Below are 20,311 nucleotides of genomic sequence, written 5' to 3'. Positions count from 1 at the left end.
GAGCTGCCTTCTTGAACCGCTGCAGTCCATGTGGTGTAGCTACACCCACAGTGCAGTTAGGAAGGGAGTTCCAGGATTTCGACCCAGTGACAGTGAAGGAACGGCGATATATTTCCAAGTCAGGTTGGTGAGTGATTTGAAGGGAAACTTCTAGGTGGTGGCATTCCCATCTATCTGCTGCCCTTGTCCTTCTAGATGGTAGTGGTCGTGGGTTTGGAAGGTGCTGTCTAAGGAGCCTTGGTGAAGTCCTGCAGTGCACCTTGTAGATGGTACACACTGCTGCTATTGTGCGTTGGTGGTGGAGGGAGTGAATGTTTGTGGATGGAGTGCCAATCAAGCGGGCTGCTTTGTCCTGAATGGTGTCAAGCTTCTTGAGTGTTGTGGGAGCTGCACTCGTCCAGGCAAGTGGGGAGTATTCCATCACACTCCTGACTTGTGCCTTGTAGATGATGGACAGGCTTTGGAGAGTCAGGAGGTGAATTACTCGTCGCAGGACTCCTGGCCTCTGACCTGCTCTTGTAGCCACAGTACTTATATGACTAGTCCAGTTCAGTTTCTGGTCAATGGTAACCCCAGGATGTTGATAGTTGGGGATTCAGTGATGGTAATGCTATCAAGGGGAGATGGTTGGATTCTCTCTTGTTGGAGATGGTCATTGCCTGGCACTTGTGTGGCATGAATGTTACTTGCCACTTGTCAGCCCAAGCCTGGATATTGTCCAGGTCTTGCTGCATTTGGACATGGAGTTGCTGATGCTGAAGAACATTGTGCAATTATCAGCGAACATCCCCACTTCTGACCTTATGTTGGAAGGAATGATTTGAACGAGGGGACCAAATATAATATTTCCAAGTCTGCTGATGACATAAAACTTGCTTGCTGTTGCTTTGTTACAGGGGAAGAAGCTGATTGGTGAGTAAGTGGTATGTTATTCTACTTATTCCAATTGTAGTAAATAGATTTTAAAGTTACAGTATGGCAGGTCAGCTCGGCTGAGTGGAATGTACATCCTGCAGTGTGTGGGAAGTTATGGACACACCATGTGTCCTAAATGAACACATCTGTAGGAACTGTCACTGGCTGCAGAAGCGTGAGCTCTGGGCTACGGAACTTGAATGGCAACTGCAGACACTGTTGTACCATCTGTAAAGCAGAGAACTATGTGAATAGCACATTTAGAGAGATGGTCAAATCTCAGGTTAAGAGCATACTGACAGAGAGGGAATGGATGACCGCCAGGCGGTCAAAGAGATCCAGGCAGGTACTGCAGGACTCCGCTGAGTCTATCTTGCTTGCTAATTGGCTTTCCATTTTGGATACTGGTGAGGATGATGGTTCCTCAGGGGAGTGCAGACAGAAACAAGTCTGTGGCTCAGCTGCACAAGAGGGGAGGAAGAAGAGCAGGAAAGCAATAGTGATAGAGGATTCCAAGTCAGGGGATCTGACTGGCATTTCTGCAGCGGTAAACGTGACTCCAGGATGGTGTGTTGCCTCCCTGGTGCCAGGGTCAAGGATGTAACAGAGCGGATGCAGGACATCCTTCTGGGGGAGGGTGAACAGCTAGAGGTTGTGCTTCACACTGGTACCAATGACATAGGTAGGGAGAGGGAGGAGGCCCTGAAATCAAAGTTTAGGGAGTTGGGAAGGAAATTAAAAAGCAGGACCTCAAGAGCAGTGATCTCAGGATACTCCCAGTGACATGTGAGCCTAAGAATAGGAGGATTGAGCGATTGAACACATGGCTAGAGAATTGGTAGAAGGGAGGGCATCAGATTTCTGAGGCACTGGGACTGGGTTCTAGGCAGGTGGGACCTGTACAAACTGAACGGGTTACACCTTAACACGACCAGGACTAATATCCTCACAGGGAGATTTGCTAGTGCTGTTGGGGAGAGCTTAAACTAGCTTGTCAGGGGGATGGGAAACTGAGAGGTAGCTCAAATTGGAGGGAAGTAAAGCTGGTAACAAGAAGTAGAAAAGTGGCAAGTGAAATTAGAAGGCAGGCAAGATGAAGGCGAGCATCAGCTGAACCTTGAATGCAGAATAATGTCAAAAAGACTAAGTTAAGGGCACTCTATCTGAATGCATGCAACATTCGCAACAAGGTAAATGATTTAAAGGCACAAATAGAGGTAATTGGGTATGATGTAATTGCCATGACGGAAACATGGCTGCAGGGTGACCAAGACTGGGAACTGAATATTCAAGGATATTCAACATTTAGGAAGGACAGGCAAACAGGAAAAGAAGGTGGTGTTGCACTGATAATAAGGGATGGGAACAGTACATTAATAAGGAAGGATCTCAGATCTGAAGAACAAAGTGTGGAATCTATTTGGGTGAAGCTAAGAAACAGCAAGGGGTGAAATTGGTAATGGTTGTTTATAGGCCCCAAACAGTAGTGGTAGTGTGGGGCACGGTATTAGTCAGGAAATTAGAGAAGCATGTAGCATGGGTAATACAGTAATCATGGGCGACTTCAATCTGCATCTAGAATGGGCAAATCTAATGAGTGCTTATGCTGTGGAAAATGAGTTTCTGGAGTGTGTTAGGGCTGGCTTCTGGGGCAGTATGTTGAGGAACCGAGTAGAATACAGGTTATTTTAGATCTATTATTATGTAACGAGGATGGGCTACTTAATAATCTTGTTTTAAAAGAACCTTTAGGAATGAGTGACCATAATGTGGAAGAATTTTACATTATGTTTGAAAGTGAGGTAGTTCGATCTGAAACCAGGGTATTAAATTTGAACAAAAGAAATTATGAAGGAATGAGGGGCAAATTGGCTGAGGTGGATTGGGAAAATACATTAAAAGGTATGACAGTACATAGGCAATGGACAGACTTTAAAGAATTATTACGTGGGGCAGAATTTTCTGCCTGTTGGGAGGGCTGGGCGGGAGCGGACCCGATCGGCGCCCCTGATTGGGTGCGCACCGCCATTTTACGTGAGCAGGCTAATTAAGGCCCGCCCAGTGTGACGCGCACCCGGAAGCGCTGTGCGCTCCCTGTGGGGCTGGGGGGGCGTTGCTTGAGTCGGGAGCGTGCTCTTTCACGCATGCACATGAAAGAATGCAGAAATCTCCCTGAGGCACAAAGGTGCCTCTGGGAGATGAGTTTTAAGTCCAAAAAGTTTAATAAAATGCGAGAAAAATTTTATGACATGTCCCCTCATGTGAAACTGTCACATGAGCTGGGACATGTGCATTAATTTCAATAAAAATTTTTGTCAAAATTTAAAATCATTCATGAAACCTCATCCCACCTATAGATGAGGTTCCATGGAAAATGCAAGCCGCCTGGGCTCTTCGCCTGCCCGCCAACCTTAGCTCCATTAATTACTTTAGTTGAGAGTTAAATGGCCTTAATAGGCCTTTGGCAATTCGGTGGGCGCGCAGCTGACTTGGGTGCACGGCCACCGAACTGAAAGTCTGAATGACGCGCCGTGATTTTACGCCTCGGCAAGCGGGCCCCGCCCACGCTCACCGAGCCGAAGATTCAGGCCATGGTTTACAGCAATTATACATTCCTTTAAGGCACAAAAACCCAAAAGGAAAAGCCAGTCAACCGTGGCTAACAAAGGAAGTTAAGAATTGTATAAGATTAAAAGAAAAGGCCTATACAATTGCCAGAAATAGTAGTAAACAGCAAAGGAGGACCAAGGAAGGGAGAACAGAAATGAACGTAAACTAGCAAAAATCATAAAAACAGACTGTAAAAATTTTTATAGATACGTAAAAAAGAAACATTTGGCTACAGGCAGAGTCAGGAGAATTTATAATGGGAAATAGAGAAATAACAGAGAAGCTAAATGATTACTTTGTGTCTGTCTTCAGTGAGGAAGATGCAAGAAATCTCCCAGAATAAGTGATACAAAGATCTGGGGAAAATGAGAAATTGAAGGTAATTTGTATGAGTAAGAAGGTTGTGTTGGAGAAATTAATGGGACTGAAGGGTGATAAGGACCTGACAGGACCTGATATTCTACATCCCAGAGTGTTGAAAGAGGTAGCTATGGAGATAGTGGGCTGAACTGTCCCAAATTTGCGCTAAGTACGGTAGCAGGCGGGAAAAATGACATTTTACCCACCGGCCGCAATGGAGGCTTCTCACGCCATATCATCCCAATCCTGCCACATTAATTATGTATTCCCAGGAAACACGCCATTTCGATGACAGGCGGGCTCTCATCACGCTGAACGCCATACTTAAAGTGCAGCCTTGCACACACCTCAGTGCTTCCAGTCCACAACTGCTGCAAAGACATGGCCCCGAAAAGCAAAAAAGACTGCAGTCCCCCGGTTTGATAACACGTCCCTCAAGAACCTTTTGGACACAGTGGAGCCCCGCCGTGATGTCTTCTTCCCCTACTCTGGCTGCAGGACGGGCAGCAGCCTCACTAGTCCAGCATGGGAGGTTGTGGCAGCGATGGTCAGTGCCAATGCCCTGCAAAAGAGGATAGCCACCCAGTGCCGCAACAGGATGAATGGTCTCATCCATTCTGCCAGGGTAAGTCACTCTTCTCATCACTCTCAACTCACACATTCACAAACCCATCACACATCCACAGGGATCTAACACCTCAAGGGACAACACCACTAACTCTCACACACACCCTCACATCTTCCTCAGGCTCATATCCTCTCGAGCTTGCAGCCTCATCCTGTCCATATCTCTGCTTACCACACAAACACTCTATGCATGCCATGTGTCCTGCTCACACTCTCTCCATCTGTTTTCATCCAGGAGAAGCCTGCTCACATCAGCAGGAAGAGGTCCAGGACTGGGGGTGGAGCGTCCCGCATTAAGCCCCTCATTCATTTTGAGGAATGTGCCATTGTGCTAACTGGTGAGGACGTAGACTGTGCCATCTCTCAACGTAAATGTGAGTGCTCTCTTTCCTGCTTTTGACTCTGCTGCCATGCACTAATTATCTCTACTTTGGTTCACAGGGAGCTCTGCCAAGAGACCGACATCCTCAGCCAGCCAGTCCCTCAGCTCCACCCACGTCCTCAACTCCAACCAAGAGGACGCCTCCTCCATTGAACAGCTGGAAATAAGCAGCCTGGAAGACCTGTCACAGCGCTCACCTACACCATCAGTGCAGAGACACACACCTCTGTGGGACCTAAATGTACAGCAGGCTCAGGTTTATAATCTGATGGTCACCGCACAGACACAAGTCCACAGCAGGAGCAGGCAGGTTCAGCTGACCACCCCAGCACTTGGAGGACTGCTGGGGAGGAGGCATCTGTGAGGTCCAAGTCAGATGACAACCTCTGGATTTGGCCTTCCCACTCATCGTGGAGAGTCAGCAGAAGGCAGGGAAACATCACGCAGATCTGTTGGAAGACCTCAACAGAGTGGCATGCGAGTTTGAGGAGTCTGTCCGCCCACTCTCTGATGAAGTGTTGTCCACATGTGCATGTATGGAGGTCTCCATGGGGAGGATGGTGGATGCCATGGAGACCCTGGTCCAGCAGAATGTAGAGATGTGTGCAGGCCTGCACTCCATTGCCAGAGCCATGGGTGAGTTCCTGCAGTGGCAACGGGAAAGGGAAACAGGGCATCTCGACTTTCCCTCAAGTGCTCTTTGCCTTCAAGAAGTCAGGCCCGGGCAACTGAAGGGAGGAGGAGCAGCAGCTGGACACCTCTGGGTCGTCCACTCAGTCCCTTTGCCTGTGACCCCCTCAAACTCATCCTCTGTCATCGCAGAGGGAGCAGCTGGCCCACAGGAGGGCAGCCTAGGCAAGCCGGGGCCCCCAAGGCCTCGACTCTCCAGAGGACCCACGCCGAAGGCATCAGAGGCAACAGGGCTAACCATTGCACAGGCTGTCTCCACCCTTACTGTGGATGTCAGGGCAGCAACTAGAAGCCTAAGGTGTTTAAAAGTTAAGAAATTCCGATCACAGTTGGTTGCGTGGCTGAACACGTTTTGTCACTTTGCAATCTGGAAATACATTCACTTTCACTGAATAATGTATAATGGTGTCTTTCAGTTTCATTGATAGGTTTCGTGAGTTCTCTCACTGCATCCCCACCACCCTCCACTAGCAGTTCAGCTGCACGCAGCTGGCCCACGAGTGATTCTGGAGGGAAAAGTGTGTGTGGCAGGGCCTTTTGGAGCCTCGTGCAAGCACTCTCCCACGCACGCTAATCCTTCATGTATCATACTCAATTCAATGTCCCGAGCATTTTCAATGCTGCTTGCTAGGGTTCGCTTTCAGTTGACCATCTGAGCTGACCTGCATCTCTGCCCACCCACTGATCACATTCCCATGCAGCACCTGATCTCACCCACCACAACTCTCATTTCACTTTTGATTTAACCCACATTATAGTAATAGATTTTCTTGCGCTCCCCTGTCCTTTCCACTTCCCTAGTGACCCATTTCCTTTCCCCCATTACTGTCGACCCCCTTGGCATCACCTTCCATCTCCCCTCCATGACCTACCAGCCACAGCCCTTTTTCTGGGATGTCCAGGTAAACGTGCACATTCTCTTCCTTCCCGAAAATCCCACCCCCATCCATATTAACCTCCCCAACCTCCTCCTTCCCACCCCCAAGGTTCTTGTCTGCCTCCGAGTCCCCACCAACCACTCTCACCATCCCTTCTACCGATACCGTCGAACCCTCACCCACCCACCCTACCACCTCGCTCTGCCTTCGTTCATTCTCACCATTCCCTCGCGCCACGCCTATCATTCCCTCGCACCACGCCTCAGTTTGCTCCCCAGGAGGCAGTCATGGACTGATCAGAGCCCTCCCTTGCACGTTCACCTGGACATCCCTGCCTCTGGACTCCTTCCACCCTCCAGACTCCTTCCCCCCTTGGAGGCCCTCACACCCCATCTAGGAACCCCTTCCCCCCTTGGAACTCCTTCCCCCACTTAGTCCTTCCCCCACACCGGACCTCCCCCTACTTAGTCCTTCCCCCTTCCTATCTCCTTCAGACACCCTTACTTCTTCCTCCACTCTTACTCCCTCCCCTCTCTGCAATCCTTCCGCACCCCCAGACTCCTTCCTCCCTCTGGACTACCTCCCCTCTCCACACTCCTTCCTCCCCCGGACTCCTTCCCCTCTCTGCACTCCTTCCTCTCCCCAGACTCCTTCCTCCCCAGGACTCCTTCCCCTCTCCCCCTCCAAATTCATTCCCTTACACCTGCCACTCCCCATACACCTACCTTCCCAGTTGCAATCTTCTCCCCCGCTATCCCTCCTCCCCCTCCGTAGTTCCTCCCACCTCCCAACCTCCCTCCCCAACAACTTTGTTTCCACCTTCCCAACCCCCCCGACGTCTTTGATCCCCCCTCGCAACCTGCCCCACACCTTCATTCCCCCCAACACTTTCGTTCTCCCCTCCTAACCATCCCCCTCCAATACTTTTGTTCCTCCCTCCCAACACCCCCCCCGACACCCTTCATTCCCTCCTCCCAAACTGTCACCTTTGCTCCCCCTCCTAACCTCCCCCTGACACTTTTGTTCCCCCTCAGAACCTCACCCATGATGCTTTCATTCAACATTCCACCCACCCCCCGCCACCCCCACACCTGACACTTCTTCCTCTCCCAGTCGATTCTAGAACTTTCTCTCCCACCAACCAGTACATCTTCCTCTCCCAAAGACAGCTGGACCTTCCTCTCCACCCCCTTGATCATCATCCACTGTGAGCAGACCCTCAACGGTGACTTTCCAACTTCCATGAGCTGCTTCACGTTGGAGCTATGTCTGCGAGAATCCACCCAGCATGCCATGGATGTTCCTCCAGGATCCCATTGCTGTCGGGCTCCAACACCTTCCGCTTCTCGGATGTCCGAAATGTGAGCAAGGCCCTGGCGGTAAGTCCCACCTTCTGCATGTCTAACTTGTCAAGAAGTTTTCCGCACCAACTTGTTTCCCGCCGACGAGGACGGACGATTCAGCGTGTGGGGGTGATTCCGGTGGACTGGCCTTATAACGATATGCAGATGCATTATTACTATGAGGCTCCCGCGTCCGATGGCAGGAAACGCGGCCTCCATTGACAGGCTGAGCAGACGATCGCAAACTGGTTTCACGGTGAAACCAATTTTTGGCCTTCTCGCCATATTGTCCGCTTACGCCACCGAATGTGCCCGACGCCAACAGGCACAGAAAATTCCGCCCAGTGGATGCATTGGTGATCATCTTTCGAAATTTTATAGATTCTGGAATGATTCCTGCAGTTTGGAAGGTAGCAGATGTCACTCCATTGTTTAAGAAGGGAGGAAGAGAGAAAATGGGGAACAACAAACCTGTTAGCCTTACATCGGTAGTAGGGAGAATGCTAGAATTCATTTAAAAGGATGTGATAAATGGACGCTTGGATAATAATGATCTGATTCGGCATAGTCAACATGGATTTATGAATGGTAGATCATGCTTGACAAATCTGTTGGAGTTTTTTGAGGATGTTTCTAACAGAATTGATAAAGGGAAGTCAGTGGACATAGTATAGTTGGATTTTCAGAAGGATTTTGATAAAGTCTCCCACAGGAGATTGGTTAGCAAAATTAAAGCAGATGGGATAGGAGGTAATATACTGACATGGATTAAGGATTGGTTAGTAGGCAGAAAACAGGGAGTAGGAATAAATAGGTCATTCTCGCATTGGCAGGCTGTGACTAATGGGGTACTACAAGGATCAGTACTCGGGCCCCAACTGTTCACTATATATATATATATATCAATGATTTGGAGGTGGGGACCAAATGTAATATTTCCAAGTTTGCAGATGACACAAAGCTAGGTGGGAATGTGTTGCGAGGAAGATGCAAAGCAACTTCAAGAGGATTTGGACAGACTTAGTGAGTGGGCAAGAACATGGCAGATGGAATATAATGTGGAAAACTTTGAGCTTATCCACTTTGGTAGGAGGAACAGATGCCAGAGTATTTCTTAAATAGTAAGAGATTAGAAAGTGTAGATGTACAAAAGGCCCCGCGTGTCCTCGTCAATAAGTCATTGAAGGCTAACATGCAGGTGCAGCAGGCAATTAGGAAAGCTAATGGTATGTTGGCCTTTATTGCAAGAGGATTTGAGTGCAGGAGTAGTGAAGTCTTGCTTCAATTGTATAGTACCTTGGTTAGACCACACCTGGAGTAGTGTGTGCAGTTTTGGTCTCCTTACCTTAGGAAGGATATTATTGCCATAGAGGGAGTGCAATGAAGGTTCACCAGATTTGTTTCTGGGATGGCAGGACTGTCCTATGAAGAGATCGGGGAAACTGGGCCTGTATTCTTTAGAGTTTCAAAGAATAAGAGGTGATTTCATCAAAACCTACAAAATACTTAAAGGGATAGGCAGGGTAGATGCAGGTAAGATGTTTCCACTGGATAGGGAGTATAGAACCTGGGGACACAATTTTGAAGTAACGGGGAAGCCACTTAGGATCGAGGTGAAGAGAATATTTTTTACTCAGAGGGTTGTGAATCTTTGGAATTCTCTACCCAGAAGGCTGTGGAAGCTCAGTCATTGAATATGTTTAAAGTAGAGATTGACACATTTCTAATGATGTAAAGGGATATGGGGATAGTGTGGGAAAAAGGCATTGAAGTGGATGATCAGCCATGATTGTATTGAATAGGTTAAAGGCCCAATAGGTTAAATGGCATACTCCTGCTCCTATGTTCCGAAAAATAAATCGCCTTTCACCTGAGAGAAAACGTAGAGAAGCAGAAGAATACAGGGAGGAAAGCAAAAAATATCAGGGATGGAGAAAAAGAAATGATGAGAAGAGGGCGAGATAGCAAAGGAGAGAAAAGGCAGCATAAAGACAACAGGGACAAGTAGGAGAGCCAGAAGTTACACTATCCCTTCATCAACATCACTAAAACAAATTATACCATCATATTTCATTGATCTTTGTGAACCTTGTTGCATGAAAATCAGCTGCCATATTTCCTACATTACTACATTGACTACATTAAAAAAAAATGACTTAATTGTCTAGTAAAGCTCTTTAGAATGCCCTGAGGTCATGAAAGGCATGGAATAAGTGAAAGAGTTTCAATTTAGTATTTAAACCTGAGATGTCTAGCTAATGAATCTGGAACTGATAAGAGACTGTTTACAGAAAAAATATGAAAAAGGGCAGAACAACAGCTCAAATTCAGATAGGTTGTATATTCATTCCTTCAAAAAAGACAACATTTATCTCTCCCAGTAAGCAGTCAAAGAAGTGATTTTAAATCGTGACAATTTCTGTATCACTGCAAATTTCTATACAAGTATAGAAGGATCTTATGATCTGAAACAGGATGGATCAAGCACTGGACTGGACTGCTCCAGTTCTCAGGGATATCGTAAGACCTCAACTTAATTTTTTCCTCCTTTTCTTAGTCAGAAACCAGCCAGATTGAAGGCCACTCTAGTTGGGTGAGAAGGACTGCACTGAAAGGCTTTAGCCAGAGAGTAGAAATATGGGGCAGGGTAGGGTGGAGATGGAGAGTGGTATTTTGGATCGCAAACATGAACAAAAGAGCTGAATTCCAGGGATGAAGTAAGAGTGTCTGCCCTTGACATCAAGGCAGCATTTGACTGAGTGTGGCATCAAGGAGCCCTAGCAAAACTGGAGTCAATTGGAATCAGGGAGAAAATTCTCTGCAGGTTGGAGACATACTAGCACAAAGGAAGATGTTTGTGGTTGTTGGAGGTCAATCGTCTCAGTTCCAGGACGTTACTGAAGGAGTTCCTTAGGGGGAGGCGATGGTGTAGTGGTATTGTCACTGGGCTAGTAATCCTGAGACCCAGGGTAATGCTCTGGGGACCTGGGTTCGAATCCACGGCAGATGGTGAAATTTGAATTCAATAAAAATTTGGAATTAAAAGTCTAATGATGACCATGAAATCATTGTTTTAAAAACCCATCTGGTTCACTAATGTCCTTTAGGGAACGAAATCTGCTATCCTTTCTGGCCTATATGTGACTCCAGACCCACAGCAATGTGGTTGACTCTTAAATTATTAAACTTAACTTATTAAATAAGGATGGGCAATAAATGCTGGCCTAGCCAGTGATGCCCACATCCAATGAATTTTTAAAAAATCAATAGGGGAAGATCGCAGGTCATGGGGAGGGAAGTAGGCAGACCACAGGAGGGGAGTTGGCTATGGCACCTTAGCTTGGTGGGGCCAGGAGTGAATGGCAGGGGGTGGGGGAGTGTGTGGTTAGGGAAGGTCTTCCTGCTCCTGACCCACTAACTGTGCTGCAAAGTCTCTTTTGTCCTGGATCTTGTGAGTCTCATCTCCTTTCAGATGCCAGGGAAACCTAAGGTGCTCAATGCAAAAGTTTGTTGAAATCTGAAACACACACCCTTTCAAATTCTTAATGGTTGAACATTAATAATCTCAAGAATCCAGACAAAGGTATATACATCCTTTGTCAAAGCCAAAGTGGAGAAGTGGGAGTCATGTCATATGACTTGGAGAACCAGTTATCCTGTCTTGCTGTACTGCCACTCATTCTGCCATTTTCCATCTAGAAAGCAGCAGCTCAGCACCAGAGCTCTGTCCAGGTTTAAAAACCTAGCCCCATCTACATGCTTTCTACTGGAACTTTTAAAATTCTGTACCAGCGCCTACAAGACTAATTCACCTCCACGTGCCTATCCTATTGTGGAAGTCATTTCTATTGGAAAAGTGAATTACCCGGCATTATTCTTTGGCCTGCTGACCCCTGTGAAAGAATATACCATTGAACTTTGATTCTGGACTCCAGACTCAAGTTAAACAATAAGTCTTTGCCCTGTGGTCTTTGCCCTGTAACTCTTTCTTTATCCATCTCTCTTTTATTGTATGAATGCACAGGAGGCTATGTGGCGACACCCCTCTCCCGTATTTTGAGTGTATGTGAATAAACTAACCCTCTGAGTTTACCCTATACCGAGTTTGTTGTGGAGTTATTAATAAAAATTGGATCAGACCAAAACTGAAGGTCGTGGATATATGCCACTGCTTACAAAGATGGAAATCAAAATCAAAACACCTTTCTGTTTATGGATGGGTAATGAGAGGAGAAATCAGAGCTGTTTAAATTAAATCCTCTTCTGTCCGTAACAGTATGTACTTCAGTTTCACTCCTGCTAAGTAGTCTATTGCTTTCTCTGAAATTCTGCTATGGGCCTGATGGCTGCATGCTACAGCTGAGAAGGAAGTGGCTCACTCACTTCCACTTTGTCATGGCCTGTTTTGAAAACACACGGCAGACTCTAAAGGCTAGAAATTTAATTGTTGAACTTCACATGTAAACACATTACAAATTCTTACTACAATCCTGTTTGTACTTCTGCTCCTTGGGTATTAACCCACAGTTCATCATTCAGAATTTGTAGCTTTAATAATTTATAGAAATAACAGCATAGGTTGAATATGTAAAATATTTAAATACTTAAATATTCCACCATCAAGAAAAATTATTACCAAAATTCTACAATGTACAAGTATTAAAAATTCCATTTTACCTGTCTGTGAGCGGGGTGATGACCAAGCGACCGGTGTTTCCCAAGTATTCATACCCATAAAGAAATTCAGCATTCACTGCACACACACGGAGATCATTCTGCGCCCAATAGTATCTGAAAGGCAATTTTCCACGCTTCAACACCAATGTCGCAAAGACATACAGAGTATAATCCATTTACTTATTCAAACCAGTTTTAATAGCCACCTGAGATTCAGAAATTGATCGAGTGAACATTCAGAGCTATGCAAGCACTTTGCATTGGTACTTGTCTACACACAAAACCACTGGAAAAGCTTCAAAGAAGGACCACTAAATTATTAGTTCTAAGACTCTTAGGTATTATCATAGGAACAAAGAACTGAGTGCAAGAGAGAGTTCTTCAGTCTCCTGGGGCATTGAAACAAGTCCTGGGGCAGGAGAGATCTGTAGAAGACGGACAGGTTTCACCTCATCTGGGCTGGTACCAATGTCCATGTAGAGAGGTTAGCTTATGCTGTGGGGAATGGTTTGAAATATCTTGGCAAGGGGTGGAGCACCAGGATAGGGAGATGCAAGGTAAAAAGAGGGCTAAGAGACAAACATCATTCGAGTAAAGAATAGTTCAGAAATAGGAGGAATCAGATGGGCGAGGTGAGAGGAGAGAATGCAAGGCAGGCAAAGGTGTGTTTGGAATGTTTGTGCGTAAGTGTGCAGAGCATGGTAAATTAGGTTGGTGAGCTGCAGATACACATAGCCACATGGGATTATGATATAGTGGCATTAACCGAGCACTGGCACAAACAAGGGGAGAAATGGGTAATTAATACTCCTGGTTACAATATATTCATGAAATATAGGGAATGAAGAAAAGCAAGGAGAATGGTAGTGTTGATCAGAGATACTGCTACAGTGCTAAAACGGGATGACCTGCTTGAGGGTTGAAAGATAGAATCTATTTGATTATAATTAAGGAACATTAGAGGAGCTATTGCATTTCTGGGTGTATACCAAATAGTGGGAAAGAGTTAAAGAAGCAAATTTGCCAGAAGATGCAATAACTTTAGAGAAGTAAAAATGGGGGCTTCAATTATCCTAATATAGGCAAGGTAAATAATAATGTAAAAGTCAAAGAGGGAGAGGAGTTCCTGAAATGGGTACAAGAAAGCTTTCCTGATCAGTAGGATTTTTGGCTCAATGAGGAAGTTCATTGGTGGATTTTGAACTGGGGAATGAAGTGGGATTAATAAAACATGTTTTAATTGTGGAGCATTTGGAAAACAGTGCCCACAAAATCATTAGATTTAGAATAGTTATGGGAAAAGAAAATGTAGAATGAAATGTGAAAATAATATATTTTTTAACTGTTAGGAACAATTTTAAAACAGCCTGGGAACATAAAATATGCACAACACTTCCCTTCCTCACCATGGTTATGGTGGTCCTCAAAGCAATTAAAGTTAATACTGATCTACATGAGCAATATTAATTCATATAGGAACTGACATACAGCATAATAAAACAATTATTCATAGAGTCTGGATAATCAGTAAATATGGATGTGATATTCAGCTTAAGGGTTTTATGTTATGGTGCTTGATCCCGTAACCTGACTTACTATCTACCATTTCAGGAAATCAGCTATTGCCTAGTACTACTTAATTTACAAAGACTTATCAACTGAGTTTATTTACCAAATGCTTTGACCATTGCATTGTGTAATGCATCAATTTGGGAAAGTAGATGAAAGAATCACCACCAGTAAAACATTTCTGGCATTTTGACGTTAATAAGGCCACAGTGGTAAACCACTGATCTCTGTTGCATATCATCCAAATCTTTCTAGTGATAAAATGGGCTTTTACCTGAGCTGACTAATCCATTCAAAGTCATTCACACTTTGAACATTTTCTTCCAGCAGGTTAGCCACTACATCCTTGGCATGTACTTCAATCACAATCAGTGCTGATAATATTGTTCTCTGCATTCTTGTCAGCTTCCCTCTCACGAGACTCACCAAATTATTCAGCTATATTTAATAAAAAAGAAATTTAGAAGTCATTAGAAAGAAACTTTGGGTTAATTAACATTCATTACTGAAGTAGTATATGAGAAGTGTGAGGGAGAACCAACACTTGAGATATATATTCAAAAGGAAACACTATTTAAAATGTTAGCAAAATTAAAAGTTAAAAATTTACCAAACCTAAATGGTGCACATCCCAAAAAATCTTGAAGGAGGTTGGGAAGGAGATGGTGGAGACACAACTATAATTTTCTGAAAATCTTTAGAAGCAGGTATTATGCCAAATTACTACAGTGAGTTAAAATTATGTTCAAGGGAGGGAAAAAGAGATAAGGCAAGAAAAATGGCTTAATGAAATAAGGTACTGTGGATGCTGCAGATCTGAAATAAAAACAAAGTGCTGAAAAAGCTCACCAGGCCTGGCAGCATCTGTAGAGAGAGAAATAGAGTTAATGTTTCAAGTCCAATATGAAACTTCTTCGGAGCTGAAAATAGGTTTGTTAGCCTTACCTCAACTGTGGCTCCTGGATGAAATAAGTGAACTCTCAGAATGGCATAAGCTTATTAGCGAGGTAGCATGAATCACAATGAATAGGCAAAGGGGAGTGCATGCTGCATATGAATTTTCAAAAATTTGACAAGGTTTCATTTAGGACAGTTATAACAAAGATATAGGGGGCTGAATTTTCCCTCCGTTGGGAGGGAAGTTGAAGGGCGGGTGTGCACAGGCGCGCTTCCGATCGGCACCCCCGATCGGAGGCGCAGCGCCATTTTACGTGCGGGTGGGGGAGCATATCCCAAAATTGAGAGTGCGCTCTTTCGCACATGCACACAAAAGAGCGCACTCATCTCCCTGAGGCTAAATGCTGCCTCAGGGAGATCAGCTGTAAATGTAAAAAAGATAGAAATAGAGAAATAAAATTTCCCTAACATGTCCCCTCATGTGACAATGTCACATGAGTTGGGACATGTCCATAATTTTTACAAAACCTTTATTAAAATGTTTTAAAGCCTACATGAAACCTCATCTCGCCCGTGGCTGAGGTTTCATGTTTTTTCTAGTTCCCGCCGGGGCTCCTGGCCTGCCCACCAACCTTAAGGTTGGACGGGCAGGTCCCTTAATTACTTAATTGGCCCTGTCAATGGCCTCAATTGGCCATTGACAGGTAGGTGGGCACACAGCTAATTTTGCTGCGCCCCCGCCTTCCTGAAAATTTAAATGGGGCGCGGTGACGTCGGGAGTTCCCCTCGACATCACCGCATGTTATTTTACACGTCGGCAAGCGGGTCCCGCCCCCGCTCACCGACGTGTAAAATCCTGCCAGGAATTCTGAAGCATCATCATAGGACTTTGTTAAGTATTTATATACTGATTTTGCAAACATTAATTTCTAGGTTATAGCACCACATAATAGAAGAACATGTTACAGCTCCCCATTAGATTAAGTCCTGAACTCAGCTGTCCAGATAAGGTTAGATTCTCCTGAAGCCATCAAAGTAATTTTCCCTGGGATGGTAACAGGGGGTCAATACTTGTCTTCAGCACTTCAGGGCTGGGTGGGTCATTGAGCACTGGAAACACAAAAAAAATCAGGTGCGATTTTACATTTACATCTATTTAAGTTAAGGGTGAGTGATAATGGGCAAAGTGTAAAACTGGGGTTCCACCTGATTCCATGGGAGTCCCATCCAGTGAGTTAGGTTAATAACATTAAAAGCTTAATGTCTACAATTGTACAACTGAAAATAAAGAATGTGCAAGGTTGTGGGGATAAGGCAGGGGAGTGGAATAGGTAGAAAGCTCTTTCAGGGGGCCAGTGTAGACTCGAAGGGCTGAATGGCCTCCTTCTGCACTGTAAAGTTTCTATGATTCTGTAATATTTACTGAGTAGTTGCTTGTCCATGCAACTTGCCCAGAGTGAAGCAGCACCTTCAGCATTGTTTGAGTAGATTGTGGAATGAGGAATTCCACAATGAGGAATATGGGACAGTATGTCAACGGCAGCACCAGGCATACCTAAAAACAAGGTACCAACCTGGTAAAGCTATAACACAGCACATACTAAACAGCAGAAGCGGCATTCTACAGCCATTGCTAGGCAATCCCACAACCAACAGATCTGATCAGCATTCTGCAGTCCTGCCACATCCAACCATGAATAGTGGTTGACAATTAAACAATTAAAACAGGAGGAGGAGGAGGCTCAACAAGCATCTCTCTCCTTAACGATAGTAGAGCCCAGTATATCTGTGCAAAAGACAAGGATGAAGCATTTGCAACCAACTTCAGTCAGCCAAATGGATGATCCATCTCGGCCTCATCCTGAGGTCCCTACCATCACAAATGCAAATCTTCAGCCAATTTGATTCACTTCATGTGATATCAAGAAAGAGTGCTATAGATACAGCAAAGGCTATGGGCCCTGACAACATCCCAGATGTCAGTTCTGTTGAAGGGTCATGAGGACTCGAAATGTCAACTGTGCTCTTCTCCGCCGATGCTGCCAGACCTGCTGAGTTTTTCCAGGTATTTCTGTTTCTGTTTTTGTTTTGGATTTCCAGCATCTGCAGTTTTTTGTTTTTATCCCAGATGTCATGCTGTTGTGCTCCATAATTAGCCGCACCTCTAGCCAAGCTGTTCTAGTGCAGCCACAATAAAGGTCACAACATGTCTACCTGACAGCGTGAAAAATTTCCCAGTTATGTCCTGTCCACAAAAAGCAAGACAAATTCAATCTAGCCAATTATCACTCCATCAGACTGCTCTTGATCATCAGCAAAGTGATGGACAGTGTCATTGGCAGTGCCATCAAGCAGCACTCACTTACCAATAACCAGCTCACTGATACTCAGATAAAAGCAAAATACTGCGGATGCTGGAAATCTGAAACAAAAAGAGAAAATGCCAGAAAAACTCAGCAGGCCTAGCAGCATCTGTGGAGAGGGAAACAGGGTTAATGTTTCGAGTCTGTATGACTCTTTTTCAGAGGTCAATCTGATCAAACAGCAGCCTTTCCTTTTTTAAAATCTCTTCATGGGATGTGGTCATTGCTGGCAAGACCAGCATTTGTTGCACAAACCTAGTTATCCTTGTCCTTTGGTTGTGATTGTTGGATGTAAATTATCGCAGCCCAAGGGCATCACTGCTTGAATTCCTTAGGGTAGTGTCTTAGGCCCAGCCATCTTCAGCTGCTTCATCAAAGGTTTTCCCTCCATCATAAGGTCAGAATTGGCGATGTTCAATGATGATTGCACAGTATTTAGTACCATTCGCAACTCCTCAGACATTGAAGCAGTCTGTGCCCAAATGCAGCAAGACCTGGAGCACATCCAGGCTTGGGCTGATAAGCGGAAAGTGACATTCACGCCGCACAAATGCCAGGTAATGACCATCTCAAACAAGAGAGAGTTTAACCATCTCCCCATGACATTCAATTGCATTACCATCACTGATTCTCCCACCATCAACATCCTGAGAATTACCAGTGATCAGAAATTAACTGGAATAGCCACTGTGCCTACAAGTACAGGCCCTAGGCCGGGTGTTCTGGGTGAGTGACTTACCTCCCAACTCCCCAAAGCCTGTCTACAATCTACAAGGCACAAATCAGGAGTGATGGAATATTCCTCATTTACCTGAATAAGTGCAGCTCTAACAACATGCAAAAAGCTGAAGAGGACAAAGCAGCCCGATTAATCCGCACTCCATTCATCACTTTAAACATGCACTTGTTCCACCACCACTGCACATGGCAGCAGTGTGTACCATTTACAAGATGCAGTGCAGCAACTTGCCAATGCTCCTTCAACAGGACTTTCTAAACTCGTGACCTCTATTACCTAAACGAGCAAAGGCAGCCAGTGCATAGGAACACTGCTATCTGCAAGTTCTTCTCCAAGTCACATACCATTCAAGCTTGGAAATATATCATCATTCCTTCACTGTTGCTGGGGCAAAATCCTGGAACTCTCTACCTAACAGCGCTGAGAATGTACCTACACTACATGGACTGCTGGGGTTCAAGTAAGTAGTTCACCAACACTTTCTCAAGGACATCTAGGGATGAGCAACAAATGCTGGTCTTGCTAGCAATGACCACATCCCATGAAGAGATTTCAAAAAAAGGGAGGCTGCTCTTTGATCTGATTGACCTCCTATTCAGTTTCTAAGTCCACCATTCCTGTTTCAATGTTTAGTTAGGGGGTAGGCTAAAGGGGACGAATATGAATGGCAAGTTGAACATCAACGGAAGAATTATCCCCCCATTGGGGGGGAAGTGCAGGAGCGGGCGCGTGCTAGCGCACCTCCGATTAGCGCTCCCGATCGGGGGCACTCCGCCATTTTACGTGGACGGGCCAATTAAGGTCCGCCCAGAGTGACGTCCGCCAGGAAGCACTATGTGCTCCCTGTGCGGGCGGGCGGGGGGATTCCCTAAGCCGGGAGTGCACTCTTTCGCACATGCGCGCGGAAGAGCGCACTCATCTCCCTGAGGTTAAGTGCTGCCTCAGGGAGATCGGCACCAAATTCAAAAATGGTCAATGGACAAAAATAAAATTTCCCTGACATGTCCCCTCATGTGACACTGTCATACGAGTTGGGACATGTCCATCACTTTTATTTAAACTTTTATTAAATTTTTAAAAACCCTCATGAAACCTCAGCCCACCCGTGGACGAGGTTTCATGTTTTTTCTGAAGCTCGCCAGGGCTCCCGGCCTGCCTGCCAACCTTAAAGTTGGACGGGCAGGTCCATTAATTACTTCAATTAGTTTTTAAAAGGCCTTAATAGGCCATTGACAGGTTGGCGGGTACACAGCTGATTTGGCTGCGCCCCCGCCGACCTGAAAATTGAACTGATATGGGGTGATGTCGGGAGTTCCGCTCGACATCATCACGCGTCATTATATGCATCGGGGAGCGGGCCCCACCCCCCGCTTGCCGAACTCAATATCCTGGCCCAAGCTTCAAGCATTCCTTGCATTCAGGCCAGTGGAAGGCATGTGAGTGAATACATTAGCAAAACAACCAATGTGACGTGCTGATCAATACCATTCTAACATTTGTCCCTGCCTATTAATGTTGTTTGTTACTTGTTCAATGAATAGCTTTTATGGTAATGTTTATACTAAATGTATCTTCATTATTAAAAGTAATTTACAGTCAATTACTGTGAAATTGTGGTCAGTAAACATTATAACTATACAAGAAATATAACAATCCTGTATATTTTATATATAATCGTACATGCATGTACATTATTCATTCCATAGTATCCACCAGTGTTCTGCATTTTAGCTAACAGTTGATGCCATACAAACCTGACTGCCAAGCTTTGGGAACAGTCTGCTTCCCAGATCTCCAATCTGGAGTGCTTCAGATACCTCCATGGTCCAGAAGGTCTGGCAACCTGCAATAACCACCTGTCCAGGCCAGATCAGGACCCACTCTGAGCGAATGGTCTACATAAAACAGCATAGTATTATTGTACATATGGGGTTCATTATTGATAATAACCATCAGACAGCTCCAACTGGCAGAAAGAAAAGCTGATTCAGCACTTAAAAAGATCTCTGAATTTAACAATTCTGCAAATATTATTTCAGTGAGCAAGCAGTAAATCTACAGGATAGGCTCCATAGGGACACAGCAGAAGTAGATAGTAAATGCAAACTAGATAGGTTTTTTTAAGAGAATAATATTTTGGAATATAGTATATGAGTATTTTGAGTCATGACATGTAGTACTCATACCTTGGTTAGGAGAAATGGGTGATTTTGGACTTATGGCTCCCAAAGCTCTCCATCACTGTGTGTTTCTCCATTTCA

At 45.1% G+C, this 20,311-nt stretch overlaps 1 protein-coding gene across 1 annotated transcript in view; it reads right to left on the bottom strand.

Moving 5' to 3' along the window:
* The window catches only part of dnah1 (dynein, axonemal, heavy chain 1), a 532,475-nt gene that overhangs the window by 301,956 nt on the left and 210,208 nt on the right, over positions 1-20,311 (bottom strand). The window contains 3 exon segments of the mRNA XM_078543835.1: positions 12,483-12,596; positions 14,326-14,489; positions 19,805-19,945. Of these exon segments, the coding sequence (XP_078399961.1) occupies positions 12,483-12,596; positions 14,326-14,489; positions 19,805-19,945 (419 nt within the window).

This window comes from Cetorhinus maximus, chromosome 6 (assembly GCF_964194155.1).
Source record: "Cetorhinus maximus chromosome 6, sCetMax3.hap1.1, whole genome shotgun sequence".
Lineage (NCBI taxonomy): Eukaryota > Metazoa > Chordata > Chondrichthyes > Lamniformes > Cetorhinidae > Cetorhinus > Cetorhinus maximus.
This window is presented reverse-complemented; position numbering and strand designations above follow the sequence as displayed.